Source organism: Podarcis tiliguerta, assembly GCF_965153285.1.
Source record: "Podarcis tiliguerta genome assembly, chromosome: 5".
NCBI classification, from domain to species: Eukaryota; Metazoa; Chordata; class Lepidosauria; order Squamata; family Lacertidae; genus Podarcis; species Podarcis tiliguerta.
In genome coordinates, this window is record NC_139538.1 from 94711979 (window position 1) to 94737267 (window position 25289).

Here is a 25289-nt window from a genome sequence, read left to right on the forward strand (position 1 = left end):
CAGAGGCTGAATATCTCTCTCTTTGGATGGGAGCCTCTGCTTCATGCTAGCTGTTCTAAGTGGTGACACTTTGCAAGTCTCTTTGCAATTCCAGTTAAAAGCTAAAGGATGCATGTCACCTTTTGTTAAAGCTCAATGGATCTGAAAGGTCGAACATATGCCATCAGAAACAAGCACAACTGAATTCAATAGAGCTTATTCCCAGGAAACTATGTATTGGATTAAACTAGGTAAATGTTGTGGTGGAAAGTCAAGAAAGCATAACCTTAAATTAATGGCTTTCATTCAACTTCTTTTGTGCAAATCAAGAATTAAAGAAAGCAAGCCTGCAAGGGTTATATTCAACCAGAGCCAACAGTTAAATGTCCTGATCCAGACTTGTGTGAAAAGGAAGGGAAAACAAGCTTCCAATTGAAGCATTCATAACACATCTTGGTATGGAGAAAACTTGTCTAAGGAATTTAGACTGGACAGCTTCCAGTGGACTTAAACTGGCATCAAACCAAAAAATTCCATAAAATAGTTGAGCTAAAGGTTTGGCTTTAGAAACCTCAAGCACAGCAGGTATGAAATTATGTGAAGGTACACATTAAATTTTAATATTCCTTATTGGTTTATCTAGGGACGCGGGTGGCGCTGTGGGTAAAAGCCTCAGCGCCTAGGACTTGCCGATCAAAAGGTCGGTGGTTCGAATCCCCGCGGCGGGGTGCGCTCCCGTTGTTCGGTCCCAGCGCCTGCCAACCTAGCAGTTCGAAAGCACCCCTGGGTGCAAGTAGATAAATAGGGACCGCTTACTAGCGGGAAGGTAAACGGCGCTTCCGTGTGCGGCTCTGGCTCGCCAGAGCAGCGATGTCACGCTGGCCATGTGACCCGGAAGTGTCTCCGGACAGCGCTGGCCCCCGGCCTCTTGAGTGAGATGGGCGCACAACCCTAGAGTCTGTCAAGACTGGCCCGTACGGGCAGGGGTACCTATTGGTTTATCTACCACATCTTGTTCAGCTGAGCACGTTTGTACAGGATTGAAAAGCTATGCTCAAATATTTAAGAACTCTCATATGTCTGATTAGTTGTTCATCAAAATACCATTTTGGAAGTCTGTATTGTTTCGGAACACAATTACCTTGGTTTTGTCGAGCGAGATGAGCGCCGCAACCCCAGAGTTGGCCACGACTGGACCTAATGGTCAGGGGTCCCTTTACCTTTATGCTGCACACAAAGCAACCCCATATTTGCTTTTTTTAAAAAAAAAATATTGCTTATTTGTCAATCAAATGGTTTACAACCAGAGAATAATTCATGGTGAATCTATCTAAACACGGCAGCTTCATTTGACAAAATGGCTGCCTCTTCCAACCAGTCACTTAGTTTATTATGAAGGCTTTTTTGCTCAATGCTTGCCAATTACATAGAACAAGCTGTCTGGGCGATAAGTTTGCTGGATCAGTTTTAGAACGCTTTTAAATATGGGGCCCCATTACCACCATATTCTGAGCCTCAGTTACGATGCTGTTGAATACGTAATACGTAACTGCAACCAGCAGGGGAGCCCACAAGCTAACAATAAATTTCAAAAATGATAGTGATATAAAATCTATTCCCGTGGCTTTATTATTCTTTAGCAGGGACCCTTCATTTCATGCCCTCCAACACTGCTCAGGTGAAAGTAGAGACATTTCTCCCTCTCTCCAACTGACCCTCCTTGACCCCATTTTTGCACCCACACACTTACAGAAAAAGTGTTCTCAACCGTCCTCAGCAAACCCCTTAATTCCATTTTTTTTATAAAAAAAAATTAATTATTTGGTATATGTATATATATTGGGAGGGGGAGTATATTCCTCATGCTCTATATCTCCATCAGCAGTACCCTTTACTATTTGCAAATCTCTCCACATTTAGCTAAATGCAGCCCCACATGTTTGCATTTGGAATCTTTGGGGAACCAATAAATGTTCCAATCAACCTAAGTATCAAACTCCAAAATCCAGTAGTTTTGGGCATATAAACTGACTCCTATACATGCATTGAAACCTCCTGCAAAAATTAGGGCTGCAGCAGGACATGAAGATTGCAAATTCTTTTGTCTAATATTGTCCAAGTATTGTTTACAATTGATTTTTTAGAATAACGGTGGCATGCAAACATTCTCTGCATACATCCCAGACCTTTAAAGCACATCCAAACTACATACCCCCTCCCCAAATTCTGGGAACTGTCGTTTATCCACCGCGGACCCACAATTCCCAACATCCTTAACAAGCTACGGTTCTCGGGATTCTTGGGGTGTGTGTGATTTGGGTGTGGCTTAAAGTGTGGTGTGAATGTAGTCACCGACTGCCATCAGATCAGTAAGTACAGTAAATTTAGCAGGCTTACAGGGAATCATAGGTCTTATAATTGTGTTAACATTTGTTGAAATAAAACATGCTAAGCCTTCAGTGGGACTCCCTCTCTTACTACAGAGACGGGCTGCCAGAATGTGGCACCTCAAGCTTTTAAGCACTATGGCTTCAGATTGCCAAATATCCTGTAGAAGTAGAATGTCAAAACGACTTTTAAAAATCCAGAAACTGTTTATCATGTTGTTTAGAAGACCAGTCTGCTATAGCCAAGTGTTTTAGCCCTAATTCACTTGGGGCTCTACATTTATTTATTCCTCTTTGCTGAAAAATTCCATGTCTAAAAAGCCCACATCAATTTTTATTAACAAAGGAGACCTGCTCTGAGTGCTCATTTGTGCCAATAACAATTTGACTTCAAAAGTAGAAACTTCAACAGAGGAAATAAGTTCCTTGAAAATGAGGAGACTGATAAAACAAGTAAGCTGAAAGGGCGAGTCAAGAGGGTCAAGTCTCTCCAAATCCTTTGGAGTTATCAAAAGCAAGAACAATAGCAGCTCAGCGCGAAGGCCCAACCAATGGCAGAAGGATGTTGGTATGGTGACAACCAAAATTAAGGAATCTATAAGAGCCATGAAGGAATACTTCATCTTCCACCTTAATAAATTGTGGTAATTATTTTTATCACAGTACTCAGCAAGTGGTTTTCATTAAGACGCCAATCTACTATTTCCTGTTCTATTGGACATTTTTCTACTAGCGTTCAGGGCAAAAATGTGAACAATTCATGATAAATAAGTAACCCCAAATCTGTTAGATAAAATTAGGCACCATCCTCCACATTCCAGAGATAGAAGATATTCTGGTACTGTACCAAAAACCATCCCCAGCCAAGCATATTGAGGTAAGATCCAGACACTGACTCTTGGAGGACTTTGTGCAACCCATGGATTAGAAATCACATTGTTTTAGTTATATTTCGTGGTTTTAAATGTTTATATGAATGTTTATATAGGAAGGCACTATATAAATATTTTAAATCAATCTTCCCCAGTCTGGTGCCCTCCCAGATGTAACTACAATTCCCACCAGCCCCAGCTAGGATGGGGCGTGGGATGGCGGGAGTTATAATCCAACCCAGGTTGGGGGAGGCTCCCTTGAGCAAACACCTACATCACAAAATTATAGAACTGTAGAGATCTAGTCCAACCTCCTGCAAAGCAGGAATCTCAAATAAAGCATGCATGAAAAATGGCTTTAAAACCTAGAATCATAGAATCATAGAGTTGGAAGAGACCACAAGGGCCATCGAGTCCAACCCCCTGCCAAGCAGGAAACACCATCAGAGCACTCCTGACATATGGTTGTCAAGCCTCTGCTTAAAGACCTCCAAAGAAGGAGACTCCACCACACTCCTTGGCAGCAAATTCCACTGTCAAACAGCTCTTACTGTCAGGAAGTTCTTCCTAATGTTTAGGTGGAATCTTCTTTCTTGTAGTTTGGATCCATTGCTGCGTGTCCGCTTCTCTGGAGCAGCAGAAAAGGAAGGAGAGTCCACCACTATCACATCGCCTCTCAAACTCCTCTTATCCAGGCGAAACATCCCCACTCTCCTCAACCGTTCCTCATAAGGATGGTTTCAAGACCCCTGATCATCCGCATATGTTTCAGTTTGTCAACATCCTTCTTAAATTGTGATGGTCAGATCTGGACACAGGACTCCAGGTGTGGTCTAACTAAGGCAGAATAGAGTGAAACTATTACGTCCCTTGATTAGGACACTCTACTCCAGCTGATGCAAAAAACAGCATTAGCTTTTTTGCTGCTGCATCTCACTGTTGACTCATGTTAAATCTGTGGTATACAGTGGTACCTCAGGTTACATACGCTTCAGGTTACACACTCCGCTCACCCAGTAATAGTGCTTCAGGTTAAGAACTTTGCTTCAGGATGAGAACAGAAATCGGGCTCCAGCGGCGCGGCAGCAGCGGGAGGCCCCATTAGCTAAAGTGGTGCTTCAGGTTAAGAACAGTTTCAGGTTAAGAATGGACCTCCGGAACGAATTAAGTACTTAACCCGAGGTACCACTGTACTAAGAACCCTAGATCCTTTTCACATGTACTACTGGCAAGCCAGGTGTCCACCATCTTATATTTGTGCAGCTGGTTCTTCATGCCTAAGTGTAGAACCCTATTGAAATTCATTTTGTTAGTTTCAGCCTAGCTTTCCAATCTATTAATATTATGAGGGACTTTGTCAAAAGTCTTACTGAAATCAAAATACACTAGAACCACAGCATTCCCCTGATCCACTAAGATTGTAACTTTACCGAAAAAAGAAATGAGAGTAGTCTCATCTAGCATGACATGTTTTGGAGAAACTAATGCTGGGTCTTAGTAATCACAGCATCGTTTTTCTAAGTTCTCATATTTAAATATCTGCTCTAGGACTTTTCTGGGTATTGACGTCAAGCTGACCAGTCAGTAGTTACCCGGGTCCCCCCCCCCCCCCGTTTCAGAGTATGTTTCTGAGCACAATTCAAAGCGTTGGTCTGACCTCTAAAGCCTGAAATGGCCTCGGACCAGTACAGTGTTACCTCGGGTTACATACGCTTCAGGTTACATACGCTTCAGGTTACAGACTCTGCTAACCCAAAAATAGTGCTTCAGGTTAAGAACTTTGCTTCAGGATGAGAACAGAAATCGTGCTCCGACAGCAGCAGGAGGCCCCATTAGCTAAAGTAGTGCTTCAGGTTAAGAACAGTTTCAGGTTAAGAACGGACCTCCGGAATGAATTAAGTACTTAACCCGAGGTACCACTGTATACCTGAAGGAGCATTTTCACCCCTAACCCCCCCCCCCAGAAGTGAAGTTACAGGGAACCAGGCAGAGGGCTTTCTTGGTAGTGGCGCCCACCTTGTGGAACACCCTCCCATCAGATGTCAAGGAGATAAAGAACTATACACTTTTAGAAGACATCTGTGAAGATGGGGATAACATTTGCTCGCCTCCAGTCTGCAGGGACCTCACCTGTTTTCCAAGAATTATCAAAGGTTATGTACTCAGATATTATACCTGCAAGCTGCTTTAGTACCCTTGGGTGCAGCTCATTAGACCCTGGAGATTTGAAATCAATTAAAGTATCTAGTTGTTTCCCTACCAGCTCTTTTCCTATCTAGCTTCCCTAACTGGTTGCTATTCAGGACTTCCAGACTGCCATAAAAATTGTAGGGCTCTTTCTGGAAAATACAGGCGTGACATACGGATTTATTTTTTTGGTTTGCACTGTCCTGGAGACAGATAGGGATATGGTAAATGTAATGATTTATCTTTCCCAGGGATAAAACATTATCTAGAGAAGGTCCAGATTTTTGCAGTCTATCTGTAGGGACAGATCAGTTATTATCAAGAGATTCAACTACCGTATTTTTCGCTCTATAGGACGCACTTTTTCCCCTTCAAAAATGAAGGGGAAATGTGTGTGCGTCCTATGGAGCGAAGAAGCCATAGCCCCGCGACCCTCTCCCGGCTGGAGAGGTGACGCACGGCTATGGCAGGAGCCTCTTTAGTTGCGCGCCATCTCTTCAGCCGGGAGAGCGCGCGCGGGGCTAAAGCAGCCCCCCGCGACCCTCTCCCGGCTGGAGAGGTGACGCGCGCCTATAGCATGAGCCTCTATAGCCGCGCGTCACCTCTCCAGCCGGGAGAGCGCGCGCAGGGCTAAAGCAGCCCCCCGTGACCCTCTCCCAGCTGGAGAGGTGACGCACAGGAACCTTTATAGCCGCCCGTCACCTCTCCAGATGGGAGAGCGCGCGCGGGGCTAAAGCAGCCCCCCGCGACCCTCTCCCGGCTGGAGAGGTGACACGCGGCTATGGCAGGAGCCTCTATAGCTGCGCGTCACCTCTCCAGTCGGGAGAGCGGGCGCGGGGCTAAAGCCGGCTTTTGCGAGAGGTGAGGGAATTCCCCCACCTCCCAGGAAAGCCAAGAGAAGCCCTGCAGCCCTTTTAAAGTGCGCGCGGCTTCTGCCGGTTTTGCAGGAGGTGGGGGAATTCCCCCACTTCCCAGGAAAGCCAGGAGAAGCCGCGATCTCTTTAAAGGGGTTGCACGGCTTCTGCGGGCTTTTGGGAGAGGTGAGGGAATCCCCCCACCTCCCAGTAAAGCCAGGAAAGGAGAGGCTGCACGGGGCTATGGATTCTTTAGCCCTGGGCAGCATCTCCTGGCAAGGAGAGCCTGCACGGGGCTAAAGGGGAAGCCAAAACACCGAGCGGGATCCATCCTGCTCTCTGCCTTGGCTTCCTCCATAGCCGCGCGCAACCCCTCCGGCAGGGAGAGGTTGTGTGCAGCCTGTACGCTGCTCTTTGGTGCTGGGGGGGGAAAATATTTTTTTTCTTGATTTCCCCCCCTAAAAACTGGGTGCGCCCTATGGTCCGGTGCGCCCAATGGTGCGAAAAATACGGTAAGTTCCAGAAAGCTCTAAGGGATCTACTGAAAGATACTGATGACTGCTCTGTTGATAGCCTAGTCAGCCACTGGAATAGGAGACTGACTTTGGCCACGAAACATCTCCACACAAACCTCAACAGCATCCCAATCTCTGTGGAGACACTGGTGAGTAGGGAGGCAATCTTAGAGCAGAGGGCAGAAGGTTTGGGGGGTATCAGAGCCACGTGAAGGGCAATTCAGCTGGCAATGGTGACAAGAAATAAGGGCTTAGGCTTTTGGTCACCTATGTTTCTACTTACCTAGTTTTTTAAAATGTCATTAAAAAATAATAAAACCTCAGTTTGATGAGTAAGAAGTCCAAAGCACAGATCCCATCCACTCTTTATAATAGTTTTCAAATATTCACAGCGTAATTGTATGTCATTTAGGTAAATATACAGTGCCCAAAATACAAACTGGAGAGATTGTTTACCAGGAAGTTGTCAATCAGTATGATGATTGGCAACTATAATAAGGGGTACACTCAACAAAATACTCCGATTCAGTACCATTACACTATTCGCAAGTCCAGTGGAAATTTTCAGCGGTCATAGTGTTTATCATCAACATCCCGTTTTATCATAATCATGACCTCGCTCTGAATTATTATTACACTCAGCATATATTTTCTCTGAATGCAAGTTGTATGCAGTTTTACCAGCCCTTATTATTTCATAGCCATCATTTCGCTATTTGCTAATTGGTACCTTTCAAAGGCCTGCAGGCAGAAATAAATCTTAGTTACATGGACCTCCCACATTCAAATGTTTCTATGTTTTCCGCATCCATTAGGTCCACAAACCCAGTTTTCCTATATCACATAAACCAGTTCTTGCATAATAATTTAATGCATTTATCTTCAGTTTAATCCTGAAGATAACTGAAGCTGTGTCACATTCTACATGGTATTTCACTGATGTTTGGTACAATACACAGCTAAATTATGAAAGGGAGATGCTGCCTTCAAATGTGTGGGGAACTAGGGAACCATGATTCCCCATGTATTTCTGTGTGTTGGGATGCCGCTCACATCTGATGCATGGAAAACTCCATTCCAAAGATGCTCTGAAATGCTAGATGCTATTAACTTAAGAATTTTCTGCATACTGAGCAGTCAACTCCCCGCCACCCCTGCCAAGTTCCCCTCCCTAGGAAGTCATCCTATTAGAATATAGGGAAAGGGCCTCTTGGATGTCATACTTACAATCCAAATTCAATGCCAAGCATACAGTTTCAATGGGCATTAGACAGGCCAGATGTGAAGCTGGCTGGTTCAACAGGGAAGGGCTGTGGAGTACGGGCTAAGGTCCCTAAGACATTTGAGATATTCATAGAATCATATTGTATCTAGTTCATATGTCTTAAAGGCATCATGAAACTCCTGTGATAGGAAACTAAACAACTACTCTACCAACACACTAAACACACCATATTCCTTCTCCCCCCCTCTCCAGTTTCCATAGTGGTATGATAAACTAGTATCCCGCTCTCTCTTAAGAGTGGTAAAATAAAATCAACACAATATATTGTCAGAAATCAACATGGTGTTATGATATATCTAGGGTAAGAAACTAACAGCACACAGACAATATGTTCTCCACGTGCTATTTTGCATGCTTTTCTCTCGGTTAGGTTCCTGCAATTAATTGCAAAAAGCTTCACTTTCGTGACAAGGCAACTTGATGAGATCATACGAAGAGGCTGGCAATTTCTGCTATACCTTCTTGTGGAAAACAGACCTGTCCACCTCTTAACACGGTGTCATCCTAGACAGGCCCTGCATGTGTATATAAATGTGGACACCTCACTATTGCGAAAAGGTCCATAACAATATTTTTAAAAGGGAAATGCCACTAGAGATACCAAACATTTAAAGACCCAACTTAGTTGGGTCTAAAGACCCAACTTACTAAGTTCATTTAAAGAATGAACTTAGTATGGTGTACAACCATGGCTGAATTATGACTGGCAGAATTGTTGGCTGGATCACTGACTGGAAACTTACCATTGGAGCGGTGAATACAGGTGTGCTGGTTATCACTTAGGAAAAAGCCTTCTTTGCACTGGCATTCATAGCTTCCCATAGTATTGACACAGATCTGCTGGCAGCCACCATTGTTATCCAGACATTCGTCAACATCTAAAGAAAGGTATTTTGATAAGGGGTGTTAGCAAACATGGAGAAAGAGTATGTCTAGATATATATCCAGCAAATCACCATCCTGGCCCAGTTCAGATACAACAACCTTGGTTTGTTAAAGTGAGTGAGAACAAGTGCTGTGCCTAAGTGCCTCCGACCTTCTCTTCCATGTCATAAGGCAAAACATTGTGGTTTGTCAAACAACAGTTTCACACTACATGGCAACTGGGAAATCATGCAGCCTTTTTTGTTGTTCTTCTTCAATACAAAGGCAGAATCAGATCAAAACATGGCTGCTGAGGGAGGAGCCCCAATTAATCTTCTGATCTTGGAGAACCAAAAATTCACCAGGTCTTGAGCAGAAGGTTTGAGAGATTCTTTTGTAAGATAAGCAGACCTAGGGTTGGTGGGTGAGGCCTAAGGACTCTGATAAATTTGAAGGCATATAGATAGGCATCTTCAAGTAATACATAAAGTAAAGATTCTTTTGAAATTCGGGGCCTTCCCTTTCTCCCAGACATCTTCCACCTTTAACTCAGAACTACAGTGCTGCTACAATTTGTAAAATGGAAATAGCAATGACTTGTCTCACGGATTAAAAATGTGTTATTGGATTAGACCACAATCTCACCTAGTTCTTCACTGTGCTTTCAGCACTGCAAATGGAACAGAACTTGGTATTTACAAGCTGGGCATGAAGAGCCACACCAGCTCTTCTATTAAAAAACTATTTGCAGGTGTCAGGGAACTGCCATCGGAGCTGGAGGCGGAGAGGAGGCTCCAGAGGGATGGTGGAGAGGGTCCCAGTAGGGAGAGAGGCAGCCCATCCGCTGGGGAAGGAAATCAGCGTAACACCAGTGGAGAAGGGGGGCAGATGGGGGAATTGGAGAGGTGGCTCCAGGACTCTTTGCCGGAGACCAGCGGAGAGAGTACGGGTACTCCGCTGCCCACACCCACTTTGCGCAGAAGACTTCCGCGCAGGGAGAGTAGGAGGAGACTGGGCGTCAAACAGCTTTTATGCTGGAAAAGGTTCAAGAAACGCCCACTGACATATTCTGCCAGCGACTGAGGCAGCCACGAACTTAAGGCTGTCCAGACAGAAAGGGTTCAACCAGGCAACCTAGCCAGGAGTGGCGGTAACTTACGCACGAGCAACCCCTAGAACCATTACAGCAGGACTTCTGTGTTTGGCCAGGAAGTGGATGGCAGGATGGAGCAGATACCATGAAGAGCCGTTGTCCACTAACACATTCCCCTCCTCAGCCCCCAAAGTGCCACATTTACTGAAGAAGTCCAGGTTTGTAGTACAAATGCGTAGCTATGCGTGACCAATCCTAACACAGGAGGAAGGCCTAAACTGATAATTTCATTTTTCCCTATTTTAAGATGATTTTAAAAACCAATTAAATCTCAAACCCAATGCTGACCTCTAGATTTTGATTAACTACATTGGGGTGGCCTTTAAATTAAGTGTTAAATTAAGTGTCTTCTTTTTGTCAAATAATGCTTAAACTTGGGGTGGATTCGACCATCCATGAGCTGCTCTCAGCACGATGTATTTCACTTACACAACCTGGAATAACCTTTGGAAAGCAAAGTTCCATGGTATGTTAAAAGCAGTAGCCAATTGCTTATCCAATGTAGAGTGCATTGAATTTACTAGCCTGAAATTATCTGTCATCGTCACAATAATGTAATTGGGTACTCATCTCTTTTCACAGTCCTAACCCCAAGCCTTTCAAATTTAGGCAATTTAAGTTCACTTAGTGAGGCTATTTGAGGAAGCAAATTGTTTTCTGGATCATTCAGGCACTGGCTAAAAAGGCACAGGTATTGCTGAAGCACTTTAAAAATCAATACATAAATGGAAGCATCTTTTTACAGATATTGACACCGCCCTAAGTAATGAAAAACCTTGTTCCTGCCATTTTGCAGACTGTAAAAGCTGTTCAGTCTGTCTGCTTAGCATCCACTTGAATTACATCCAGCTTCTTATAACAATGTTTGCCGCAACTCAATCATAAAAATAAAAATTAATCAAGTTGAAACTAGAGGGGTCAGCTTTATTGCACTCAGGTCCTCTTTGCCGGCTTCCTAAAGGCACGTGGTTCGCCCCTTTGGAGAACAAATGGGTCTTTCACCTGATGAAGAGGCTCTGCTTATGTTCTGAGTTGCACCCTTGCTCTGCAGCATGCTTCCCCAAACTGGTGCCCTCCAGGTGTGTTGGTGTTTTGGTTTCTAGTTCCCCATCCAGCCAAGGCTACATAAACAGAAACCTGTTTTCATTTGTGTTTGGCCAGTATCTGGATCAAGGCAACGAACCCAAGATTTGTCTTCTGTTTCAGCAAGGTAATATTTTGACTTTTAGAACAACTACTGCTTGCAGTGTTGGGTCTAGTACTTCTGGCAAAGCCCTTATTTTACATTAGCCACTTGTTTCCTTTTAGTTTCAACTGACTAATAATATTTAGAAAATAGTAAATGAGACAATGTGATATCAAACAGTGGAGAAGGACTTGTTTACAGGCTTAAAGTAGTTAATAATGGCCGATTGTCCCCAAATGACCTCTAAAACTTCTGAGGTTTTCTGAGCAAGTGCCAAGTTTAAAAGATTACTTTTAAAAATTGTAAAGCCTAATTCATGTTCATATCATTAAAGTTCTCCATGGCTTGGCCACATATCCCTAGCAATTTTGCTCAGTCCTTCAACACCACTGCTGGAAGGTGACTGAAAGCCTCCTGCTCCCTAAATACTCTACACTTTCTTTCTTTCCTTCTTTCTTTCTTTCTTTCTTTCTTTCTTTCTTTCTTTCTTTTTCCTTCCTTCCTTCCTTCCTTCCTTCCTTCCTTCTTCTGAGGACTAGAACTGCTTCTGAGAGAGAACACCTGATCTTTAAGGTAGAAGGTAACTTATTACTTCAACTATATATAAAGATGTGACAGGCTGAAACACAATAGTGAATGTCCAGCTTTTCTTAGACAATCAGTTGTGTCACTTCAGGTTCTAGAGTAGGTGGTAAAATGCTTAACTCAGTTTCGGTTACTTCCCTCTCATTCTTTTACTTAGTTATGACAGGGTGTGACAGGTTTTAGTGATTGCCTTAAGGAAATATCTAATTAACAGGTATCTCATAAAGCCACCATTAGGATTACTATTTTGAAGTCACTGAAACAGGAGGGAGCAGGGGAACCATTCCGGTTTATAATCAGAGACCATCCAGCTGACATTGTCTTGCCTCACCTGAGGCCCAGCTGGCCCACCTGGCTTCTCCCTGTCTACTCTTGGAAGACCTGTAAGGAAGGGAGTTTGGGAAATAAGATGGCAAATGAGCTGCTAGATGACCCCTCTAGCTGAGTGGGCTCTTGGGAATGAGAAGAGAAACACACTCGCAAGGCTTGATTTGCAGAATCTTTCTCGCAATGGGGCACAGCCTGCATGGGAGCCTTTAACACAGTGGGATGAGGTGTGAACCTGTGGTTTTATTTTTAATCTAAGCAAATAGAGAGAGCAGGGATGGGGAGCTAGTGGCTCTCCAAATCTTGTTAGACTCCAGTTCTTGCTGGCACAACCAATGCCCAAGGATGATGGGAGCTGGACTCCAGCCACACTTGGAGGGCCACAGGTCAGCCCCGCCCCCCATGCTCTGATTTAGAGGCTTCTGGTGCTTCTTATGCACAGCAAACAGCTTATCTAGCCACCCTGCACCACTACCTGATGTTTAATGACTGTTGGGATTCTCTCGTACATCTAGAAATGTCATTTGCTAATAACTTGCTTAGAGATTGGGTACTTCAGACTTTCAGGAACACTCCCGGGTCATTTATGCACTGCACATTTTCTGTAATAAAAGCATCAACAGGGAAGAACGGCCAAAGGGTGAAATGTCAGTGACAAGGGCACATCTCCAAACTTCCTCAAACATTATCCTGGGAGTCCCAACCACACTGAATTGACCAGGGATGCACACAGCAGTGTTTATGTGTGTTTGTCATCCATATTTTGAAATTTAAACATGCTTTCAAAAACACCATAGCTGAGGCAACCATGAGTCTAGTCAGTCACACTTAGGTTGTAATGTGGGATTCTCATCAATCAGGTTTAATGCATCAGAAACAAAGTATTGTACAGAAGGAGAATTAAGCAAGAGGCCTCTTTTTTTTCATTTCCTCTTACAAATATTTTATGTTTATACAACGCACAAATCTTTCCCAAAGTTGTTTGGTTTTTGTTAACAACATTCCGTGTTTTAACACAGGGGGGAAAACCCAAGTTGAGCTGTTGGATAATAAAAAGACAAACAAACACCAGCAACAGAAACATTCATTTGGGGTTCTTATAACCCACACGTTGCACACAGCTGTCCGAAGAAAGAAGAAAAACAAAGCAAAAAAAAATCAAAATGGAAGAAAAAAGCTTTGCTCTCTTTAATCACAGCAGTGATTATGCAATGTTAAATCAATTAATGCTACAACTTGTTGACATTTCACATCTGGTAGTTTATGAAATGATTTCCTACAAAACTGTAAATCTTCTCTCAATTGATGTTTTGGAAATTATTGCAATGCTTCACTTTAAAAGTGCCAGAAGTCAGGTAAAGTATATTTTGTGAAAGGTTTTGAAGCAGCAAATAACCTTCCCATGTACAGATGTGAAATGCACATGAACTACAGTAATGAAGACAAAGTTACCAGCAGTTGATGTGCTGCTAAAAGAATACTAAAGTTTCTTAGGTTTTTTTTGTTTAACCATATATTTGTATGGTCATAGTGCTGCTGTTGCAATTCCTCAGGCTCTGACAAGACAGCGGATCCTACCCTACCTGTTAAAACCAATGGTTTTTAGCATACTTAGCAATCTAAACCTCCCACAAATGTTATGTTACTGCAGTCCCCAACCTGGCAGTCTTCACATGTCTTACATTACAGCTCTCAACAGAACTCCCACCATCCCTAGTTAGCATGGCCAATGGCCAAGAATGATGGCAGTTGTGGTCCAAAATATATGGGTGGTGTCAGGTTGGAAAAGGCTGCTTTAGACTAAGACCCTTGGCCTTTTTCATGCTCTACCACACTATGCACATCAATAGTGCTGAATAAATAATGATAACGTTTGCATCAATCAATTCTTATACTGCAGTGACAACAATGCAACAACAGAATACTCTTGCTCTTTATAAGCACAGAATTTTAAAAAAATCATATTAAGGACTGATCGGAACTGCTGATTCGGAAATAATACCCTGGTCCTATGCATGGTTACTCAATGGAGCTTTCTCTCTAACAAATATGCACAAGACTGCAGCCATGTAGTCCAATCCTATACATGTTCGCTTGTGCAGCCCAAGGACATCAATGAAACCTACATCAAATGATTGCACCCGGAAAATAAATCTGAGAAGCCAGTATTGAAGAGCTATTGTTTATTTTCTACTTCAACAGATCGTGCTGATTTTATGAAGGCATTTTTAAGTCTTTCCATTTACGTGTAAAATAAGAAGGCTTAACATATTTTGCACTGGAGTCCCCAATGCTCAGCTGATATTTGACCTCACCAGTGGAAAGGAATGATGGGAAATGTCAGCATGTACGTACGCAAACACACACACACTCCCCAAAGTGTGAGAGGAAGGAGGGAAAATCAATTAATCAATAAGTCAATGAAAAAGAAAATCAAACAAAAGAGAACATCTGGACAAACATGCTACTAGCTTGTAAGAAAACAAAGTATTTCCCTCATGCCCAGGAACAGAAAGTTTATTTCACCACTGGTTTCAAATGAAGTCTTAAAGAAACCCGTGTTTCATGAGGCTAAATATTAATCTTGTGTCCACTGAACTGAACTTAAAATAATAATCTTCACGAAGAACTACTGCAATTTCAAGTGATTACAATGCTAAAAGCAATTATATTTAACCAGATGAGAATCTCACCATAGTTTAAATTCCCCACTGTGTCGTTTCTTGTTATATTTCAGAAATTCCTCAATAAAAATGTCAAATAGAAAATGAGTTGAGTTCCTCTAAGGACAGACTTGGAACTCTTCCAATATAAATGTGTAGCCAAGGAATCTCAACCAAAAAGGGCAGAAAGAAAGCTTGCTCATTTAGAGTACAAAGAAAAAAGATTTAAATAGGAAAGAGGGGGTAGGTGACCCATCAATCTCATCTTCGCTAACCCATACTCCTCTTATTAAAATGGAGAAAGCATTTCAAGTTTCTTATGAACTATGGTTTAAAAGAGCATTCTTCAATCTTTTCAAAACCCGGGACTCACCAACACATGCATGTGGAGACCCATATCTTTACAAAATATAATAATAATAATAATAATAATAATAATAATAATAATAATAATAATATGCCACCTGTCTGACTGGGTTTCCTCAGACACTCTGGGCAGCTTCCAACAAACATAAAAGCATAATAAAACATCAAACATTAAAAACCTCCTGATACAGGGCTGCCGTCAGATGTCTTCTAAAAGTCAGATAATTGTTTATTTCCTTGACATTTGATGGGAGGGCGTTCCATAGGGCGGGCACCACCACTGAGAAGGCCCTTGGCCTGCTTCCCTGTAACTTCACTTCTCGCAGGGTGGAAACTGCCTGAATAATGCTGCATTTCCCTCGAGAGATTGTGGACTCTCCTTCCTTGGAGGTTTTTAAGCAGAGGTTGGATGACCATCTATCAGGGATGATCTAGTTGAGATTCCTGCATAGCAGGGGGTTGAACGAGATGACCCTCAGAATCCCTTCCAAGTCTACAACTTTATAATTCTACAATTACTGCTAGTTCCAGTTGTCATGTTCACAAACTAAATGAATGTTTTATGTTTCATGATCTGTGGTCTAGCTGGATCGTAAGGTACAATGTGTCTCACTCCAAATCTTATACATAAAGGTAACTGGGTAATACTACGAAGGACAGTCCTGCTACTACCTAAATCAGCAGGTGATGGTAGAAGAAACCTTAGAAAAACAATCTGGCCTCCATGGAGGAAAGCCTCTGAGAGAGTGATCCAGGGAATATAACCATCTGGTGGCATTCGAGTGCATATGATTTTAATGGTGTCTCTGAAAAAATGTACACATCACTTGGGAAGACAGGCGAACTAATATCAGTGTACTGGAAGAAGCAAAGATCACCACAATGATTCTTCAACATCAACTTCGTTAGTCTGGTCATGTTGTGCAGATGCCTGATGATCGTCTTCCAAAGCAACTACTCTATTCCGAGCTTAAAAATGGAAAGCATAATGCTGGTGGTCAACAAAAGAGGTTTAAAGACTGTCTCAAGGCAAAATGTAGTATAAACACTGACAACTGGGAAACACTGGCCTGAGAGCGCTCCAGTTGGACAACAGCCTTTACCAAAGGTGTCATGGGCTTTGAAGACACTCAAACTCAGGACACAAGGGAGAAACGTGTTGAGAGGAAGGCACGCTTGGCAAATCCACATCGGGATCAACTCCCTCCCAGAAACCAATGTCCCCACTGTGGAAAGATGTGTGGATCCAGAATAGGCCTCCACAGTCACTTACGGACTCATTGTTAAAACCGTGTTTATGGAAGACAATCTTACTCCGCTACGAGTGATTGCCAAAAAAGAAGAAAAAAGAAGAAGATTATTTTAATGTATAGGAAATAAAATTGTGAGTGTGGGATGGCAATTTAGTAGTGTGAGATGTAACATCTGTGAAATAAGGGAATAAAATAATAAGTGAAGTCTTGAATCACCTGGGGGCATAGTGTACAGAACTTTTAAAGAAAGGGGTTTAGAATATATGCATTCTGGTATTTATTGTTTTGTTTCATTGGGTTTCACAAGAAAACAGGCAGATATTTCAAGTCAAAGTGGGTTTGAAGCATAGAATCAGCACCGGGATGAAGGAGAACTGAACAGAATTGGGAGGTCTAAGCACAATGTGCTGCATATGGACTCGAGTCCCTTCTCTGCCCACATTGTCATGAGATGGTTTCCAACCTAACAAACAGGGGAAGCCTTTTTGAAGCTTTTCCTCCAGCTTTGAGACAGCAGGCAACGAATTCATGTCTAACTCCCAGAGAAAGACTGTAAATAGTGAAACTGAATAGCAGTTGGCCAAGATCTCCAGGAAATCCAAGCTCCTCCACCCTTTAATGAAATTGACAATAGGATTTAAATTCCTTTTCAGTTTCCCTCTATGGTAAAAGGGGGGTAACTTGGTGAAAGTGGGTGGAGAAGATTGTCAGTTTCACTTGCAGCCAAAGTAATGTGAGCTAAGCAGTTTATGTGCATGTCCATTCATTGTGCATATTTATCAGGTCTCATTAAAATGTGCACATGATCTGTCCATAAAGAGGGAATTTTGTACAGTTTTCTATACATACTCTTCAACAGGCCATGGGGCATGTAAATATTGCCACATTTTCTACATTCTCTGCTCAATTCCAATAATTTCCAAGAGGCCATATTATGCACATTCTTTTGGGATTGTGCATATTCTCCAACAGACCTCAGGTGCTGTTCATAGTAAAACTAAGGCTTTCAGTCTCTAGGCAGCAACATTTCAAAGATAAATAGAGATTCCTCCACAGGCAAACCAAAAAGAAAGAAACTAAAAAAGTTTGGATGAGCCCAGGAAGTGGTTTTTACACATCTCTAACCATGACTAATAAATTTAATATATCTGACTGAAACCCACATTAAAAAATATTGAGCTTATCAGCTTTTCAATCATGTTTATTAATATTTCAATCTATGCGGTTTTTAAGGACACTGATAACATTTTGTAGAATATATATGCATCCATTCACAACATTAATAATTAGATACATACATTTCAATGGAGTAGTAGAAAATCACTCTTTACTTTTAGCATTGTAGATAAAACCTGCAAAGATTGAGATCACTGAACACATGCAAAATGACTAGGAACGGGATTTTATTCTCTCTTAAATAAACAGCAACTTGATAATACTGAAGGTTGCTGAACCACCTTTTTTCCCTTTCCCCTTACAATTCTATATGTTTCTGGGAAATGACATATACTCTAACACAGAACAGTTCTACTTGCTTAATAGTTGCACTTGCTTCTGTGATAAATGAAATTTAAAAGCTCTCATCATAAGTTGGACATGGATGGGTTCTGCAGTTCCTCTAAACAAATATTTGCTTAAAAATGTAAACAAAGCAAATAATGCAAAACTGAAAGAATTATACAAAATCTACTCCAGAAATCCCTTCTTTGCCTCCAGTCACACTGAGCGCAGATGGACATCTTGAGGAACCTTTGGCGACAGAGTGGGAACGAATCAGTGAGAGATCCACACCCTCGGAAAAATGGAAGCACCTACTAGTTGCACAGGAATATTTTTGGATCCAAGCCAATGTTCTGTGCCATCCTATTTTAAAACCCGAAACCTTTTGGTAATTGAAGGTATCATTACAGAAAATATCTAGCAGTCAGGGAAAGAGGAGGGCAATTTCCAGCTAGAACTAGATAGCTGTCCTTTACATATGTTACCCTACAATTGCACAACCAAGGTTGGTGATTGCTAGAACATTTGCATGACTTTTAAGTGGAGCGATGAGCTGCAGGATTGTATGCAAGCAGATACCACAGAATAATAATAATAATAATAATAATAATAATAATAATAATAATAATAATTTATTATTTGTACCCCGCCCATCTGGCTGGGCCTCCCCAGCCACTCTGGGAGGCTTCCATAGAAACCAAAAAACAGTAAAATATCACAGATTAAAAACTTCCCTGAACAGGGCTGCCTTAAGATGTCTTCTAAATGTCAGGTAGTTATTTATCGCTTTGACATCTGATGGGAGGGTGTTCCACAGGGCGGCCGCCACTACCGAGAAGACCCTCTGCCTGGTTCCCTGTAGCTTTGCTTCTCGCAATGAGGGAACCGCCAGAAGGCCCTCGGCGCTGGACCTCAGTGTCCGGGCAGAACGATGGGGGTGGAGACGCTCCTTCAGATATACTGGACTGAGGCCGTTTAGGGCTTTAAAGGTCAACACTAGCACTTTGAATTGTGCTCGGAAACGTACTGGGAGCCAATGTAGGTCTTTCAAGACAGAAGGCATGCCTAACAGAAATAGTTGCCAAAATACTCTAAATTACCATTCAGTAGTATTCTGTTTTAATAAACAAATGCCATTCATATAAAGCAAGTCACCTCGTCCGTGCTTGAAAGTACCTTGCAAGCAGAATGACATGGAAAAGATGCTTCAGTATGCAGTAAATGGGTCTCAGCTGAAGGTCAGCCATTAAATTATCTTGATCTCTTTGCCAGCCTTATAGCTACATCATTGCTGGCTTTGTCAGTATACTGAATCCTGCTGAGCAGGTGAGGCGCTGACCAAGCAATTTTGCTTTCACAATAACTCACCAAGGCAGTTGTGTCCATCATGAGCCAACATGAACCCATCATAACACGTGCATCTGTAGTTGCCAGGAATGTTGATGCATTCGTGTACACAGCCTCCATTGTAGAAGTCATTTTCACACTCATCAATGTCTGAAAACAGAGGAGAAAAACCCACAATTCTGATTAGAAAAAAGAAAAATGGCGGGGGGAGTGCATGACAAACATCCTTTTATGCAGGGAAAAATAAAATGATTTACAATATTAGGTTACCTCACACATTATAATTTCCATTAACAAGAGTGCAATAAAGTCATTCCCCTAATGCAAATCTAATGAGAAATGATATCTTCATTTGGCTACTTGAAAAAGAGCGTTGTGGGAACACTTCTTTGAAAACCATGGCTTACATTTTAGATAACAAGCTCCTCAGGTTTTCTAAAATGTACCTTGAAGGCTGTGTGTGTGTGTGTGTGTGTGTGTGTGTGTTTAGCTATTTATCTGCAGAAGTCACGCAGCCAGTGTTCTTATTTTCTTTCCCTAGAACCAGCCAAGTAACATGGGACTTTACAGAGTAACCAAACATAAAGAAAGATGCCTGACCTTAACTAAATGTCAGTAGGGAGATGACAAAACAAAGGGAAAGGAGACGCAAGCAGGAAATAAATAAATAAATAAATAAATAAATGCAGTTATATACACACAGAGAAGCTGCCATGCTAACTCAATGATCCTTGATGGTCAAGTGGGTTAGGATTCAGTGGACATTCCTGTCTGTAGGCCTCTGCCACCTTAACGGTCTGCTGCTGAAGCACAGTAAATGCTACTGCCAGGGGCGGAGCAAAGCTGGCCACAGATCTGTTGGGGTTGTTAGCCAGCCCATTCCCATTCCCTAGAGAAGAGCCAAATGTGGACACCATAGGTGTGCCAGCATGGAGCCAATGCAGCAAAACCAATGGGCAAGTAGCAGGGCTTTGTATGCAGGTGTGGTTCCACAATTCCACTTAGGTTGCCCAGCCTGGCTTCCTTACTCATTAGGAAGAGGATTTATTATGTTTTGATACAGGCTTCAAGGAAAAGTCAAGTTTTGAGTAAGGTTCCGAAGGAATTGCATCACATAGGTACTTTGGGTAGAAGTTTTAAGCACAAAGGGCAGCAAGAGGAAAGATGCAGAGTCCCAATAAACAGAGCGGGACGTGGGTGGCGCTGTGATCTAAACCACTGAACCTCTTGGGCTTGTTGATCGGAAGGTCAGCGGTTCGAAACGGGGTGAGCTCCCGTTGCTCGGTCCCAGCTCCTGCCAACCTAGCAGTTCAAAAGCACGACAAAGTGCAAGTAGATATATAGGTACCACTCCGGTGGGAAGGTAAACGCCGTTTCTGTGCGCTGCTCTGGTTCGCCAGAAGCGGCTTAGTCATGCTGGCCACATGACCCGGAAAAACTGTTTGTGGACAAACGCCGGCTCCCTCGGCCAGTAAAGAGAGATGAGCACCACAATCCCAGAGTCGTTCGAGACTTGACTTAACTGTCAGGGATACTTTACCTTTAATAAACTGGGCGGGGTGGGGGGAGTTGTATTTTCATTGTTAAGTAAGAATGTTCTTTTAAAAATTACTGTGCAAATAATTCACAAACAAAAAACCCTGAAGATGCTGACTGTAGAAGCGGAAACTCCTAAAAGGAATTAGGTGGGTACGGTGGGAAACAAGACGGAAACTACCAAGATATAGCCATTATAACATGTCATTCCATTATCACATGCTGCTTAGAGATATGGGCTGGAGAAGTATAAATTCATGGGTTTTTGAACTTTATGTACATTAAGGACGCTTTATGGTTACATGGAGTCATACATAAGAATAAAGAACAATAACTTTAAACAACAGTCTAGACACCCCTACCCTAAGAATTGTATCTGAGCTTGCCTGATGACAGACCTTCAAACCTGAGCTGCATTTGGACAGAATATATGTTTTTCTTTCATAGTATGCCTTTTTTACAATTGGATCTGGAACTAATTTGGGAAGCATAAATTGCAATTGACTTTCAATAATTTATGTTCTTGAACCTCTGTAGAAATACAGCCATCAGGAAGCTGTCTGCCTGCATAAATCTTAAACATCTTTTCATCTAAATCAGCTATCCAATTGCAAAACGTAGCACTTGGGGAAATCATATACAGCACAGTTTGGATACTAAAATGGCTCAAAATGTAATGTTTTCATTGCTGATATGTCAGTAGTTGCCTACATGGAAATATTTATTCAGACATCTGAAGGGAATAGATATGCCTGTATAATGTTGAAAGAACACAACTTGAACTACATGATCTATCGGTAAAGAAGTATTGGAGAGGAAATAAAGAAAGGTTGCTTAAAGATTTGGAAATGTTCTATCAACATGTGGCAATTCATAATCCATATTTTTGTAATGCTTATCTCACAACACATCAGAATGTTGTGTGTTTTCTTTAAAACAATAATAATTAGGGCTATCATTCTGTCCCATAAATTTTAGTTGATAAATCATTTTAACTGATTGATTTGTTATGCATACATAACATGAATAAAAAATGATTCTGAGGGGAGAAAGCACATTTTTCTGTCTTAAAGATAACGCATGCATGAGTCAAAATAAATATATTCTTCTAAGAGGCATCCTGCCTTGCGTGAGACAGAAGGAGGAACACTTCATCCAAGCACGACTGTATATATTGGTAAATATGTGTATTAAAAGCAAACAAAATTGTTTTTAATATCTGCTGCCTAATTAAAGCCCTTTTATTAAATCAAAATGTTTTAATCAATGTATTTATTTCTTCAGCTACACTTTGCCAATTTGGAATTAACAGACTGTAGCTAACAGCTTATTTACTCATAATAAGATCATTGTGGCTATAACTTACATACTTCAAATGTACATAGTGTGTTACATAATTTAACTCTGTAAGTCTTATTAGAAGTAGGTCAGTATTATTATCCCCAGATTCCAAATTGGGTGTCAGGGCTAAGGGAACAGTGCCTTGCCTAAGGCAATCAATGCATTTATATCTGAGATTTAAACAAGCACTTTGCAGCTCATATTTTATGCTGTTACAATACAACGAGTCTCAGAACCATGTAAGCAATTAAATGGACAATTAAAATGTTTTCAAAGTATTCCTAAACTGAGCTATATGAAGGTTAACTAGCATATGGTTGGCTCTCCTCTGACAATAAAAGAGTGAATTAACTGACTGCAATGTTCTCAGCACTAGATGTTTCAGAAATAAAACATGTCTAAATGCAAAGCAATACCTGGCTTGGAAGTGGTTCGTTCACATTTAGTTGTGAAGTGGGTAACTGCCATGAAGTGTGACTTTCCTCCAGTGGCGTAGCGTGGGGGGTGCAGGGGGTGCCGGCCGCACCGGGCGCAACATCTGGGGGGGGCGCGCTCGCACTCGCAGCTCTCTGCCCCTACCTGGCTCCACGGGTTAGGGGGCGCAAATTACTTGCCTTGCCTCGGGTGCTGACAACCCACGCTACGCCACTGCTTTCCTCTACCTGCTCCCAGTTCATGTGTATTTCAGCATGGGAAGAAACTCTGCAAATGGTCAACTTTCCATTGGTTTATGTATGTATTATGCAGCAGTTGCTGAGAATGTTGCAAGAAGGTACAGTGGTGCCTCGCAAGACGAAATTAATTCGTTCTGCGAGTTTTTTCGTCTTATGAATTTTTTCGTCTTGTGAAGCACGGTTTCCCATAGGAAATGCATTGATGGTTTCCCATAGGAATGCATTGACGGTTTTAAGAAAAAGGTGCAAGATGTTTTCGTCTTGCGAAGCAAGCCCCTAGGGAAATTCGTCTTGCGAAGCAACTCAAAAAACTCTTTCGTCTTGCGAGTTTTTCGTCTTGCAAGGCATTCGTCTTGCGAGGTACCACTGTAGTGAACTCCTTTATTGTCAGGGTGGTGGAGCCAACGACATAATTTTAACCGAGTCAAATGCATAAACTAATTCAGTGATTAATGGATTAAATTTAAATAGCAATACGTACAATGAGACCATCAGTACAGTCAAAAGACTATCAATATCTTTTGAGATACTGGAAGTACGTAATAATTCATCATTTAACAAGCAGATGTTACAGTAATATTCCAGGAACGATATAACAGAGCTGTATTGTTTGGGGAGCAGCAGTATTGGGGCGCAAAAATGATAAACTGTTCAGCAAATGCTGCTGTCCCTGAAGAAAGGACTTTCACATAATGGTATTTAGATCGCGCCACTAGACTAGATCTATTGCTTTGGAAAGGTTTTATTTAAGTTAAGTTTCTCTGGCTTCAGAGTTAAATGAAAATTACTGACATTTAACAATGGAATGGTGAAAGAACTCAAGAGCCTCAATTTACAAACAATGCATAAGATCTCATCCTGATTTCTTTTCTTTAAGGTCTATTAAAATCTACAGGTGGGGACAATCTGTTCTTCATAGTTGGTGATGGAATTAATTTATGGTGTAAAGGAAGAATATTTGCAGAATCAACTAACAATTTGAGTTTTCTGTGTTTATTCTAAAAAATAAACAGTGATAGTGGGGTTGGTGAGAAAACAAATGAGCCCTCAAATTTGCACTCACTGATCAAGCCAGGCTCCCATCTATCTGCTAAACCTTTGGTTAATTAATCAAATGATTATACCATTAAAAACCTGACCTCTATTTATAAGAGCACTATCTGGGATAAAGTGTTAGCACCAAAGCTGTATAACAGAAGACTCCCCTCCATTTGCCAACTTTTAGTAATTCTGCAAGCATAAATCAATATCACTGAGGTCTGATGCCCACATTTCAGGAAAAAATTCAGAACACAGAGATGCTTGAGCATTATGGTGTTTGCATTTGCATTGTGTGATACAAGAAAAGTTGGAAAAACATTACAGGGACTTGGAACATTTCCTGCTAGCCTTCTCTAACAATACACAAAGAAAGAAACCAATCTTTTCTCCTTGTCCTGAGTGCTAGAGGACCTGAGGATGGGAAGGTCAGGGACAGTCAAGAGTCAGAGCAGCCCATAATGATCATCAAATCCCACCATAGCTTGTGAATTGCAGCCTAAGTGGTCTCCCCCCCCCCCCCCCAGGGTGAGGGGAATCCAAACACTTCAAAAGATATTTGAATTGCATGATCATTTGTGGCATTAAAGAATGGTTTTGCCAAATTAAAGACTGCCATTTCTCTCTACTTCTGCTCTTTACCTAACCCCAAACCTTGCGTGTTTCATTTAAAGTTTGGAAACTTTAATTTCCCAGAAATGAGGAGCAGCCATTGCTTCTTTATCCAGCAATCCTAGGTGTGTAACTTGTTGCCTCTGAAACCTGGGAAAGACTTGCTCAGGTTGCAGTCTGCCTATTTTTTGTACCTTCCCACATCCCCTCACTCCATGGGTAGGCAATCTAAGGCCCGGGGGCCAGATCCGGCCCAATTGCCTTCTCAATCCGGCCCGCGGACGGTCCGGGAATCAGTGTGTTTTTACATGAGTGTGCTTTTATTTAAAATGCATCTCTGGGTTATTTGTGGGGCCTGCCTGGTGTTTTTACATGAGTAAAATGTGTGCTTTGATTTCAAATGCATCTCTGGGTTATTTGTGGGGCATAGGAATTTGGGTTTGCGGGACAGTGGACCGGCCCCCTGGAGTTGAGCGGTTTTTGTACTTTCCCCAGATCTATAATCAAACTTTTTTGCAATGGGGTGACCAGAACTTAATTTTCTTACAGAAGAGACTCTACTGCCTCTCATACCAATTACCTTCCTGAGGATTTTAAGCAGATTTTTCCTTAACTACAAAGATGAACAAAATACAGACAACAAAAAAACCGGCAACCTTGAGTAGATCCAAATTTCCTGAACCTCTGAAGCAGTCAGTATATTCTGGCAGGCTAAGCAGTCACTCTCAACTTGACAAATAGAGTTTATCATTTCCTCTTATTTAT

At 41.9% G+C, this 25289-nt stretch overlaps 1 protein-coding gene across 3 annotated transcripts in view; it reads right to left on the reverse strand.

Annotated features, from left to right (window-relative positions):
* SCUBE1 (signal peptide, CUB domain and EGF like domain containing 1) overlaps positions 1–25289 on the reverse strand; it is a 194684-nt gene that overhangs the window by 143155 nt on the left and 26240 nt on the right. For all 3 annotated transcript variants that reach the window (XM_083440729.1, XM_083440728.1, XM_083440730.1), the window contains 2 exons: positions 19345–19473; positions 8823–8957 (listed from right to left, as the gene is read on the reverse strand). In XM_083440729.1, the coding sequence (XP_083296855.1) occupies positions 8823–8957; positions 19345–19473 (264 nt within the window). The remainder of the gene's footprint in view (positions 1–8822; positions 8958–19344; positions 19474–25289) is intronic.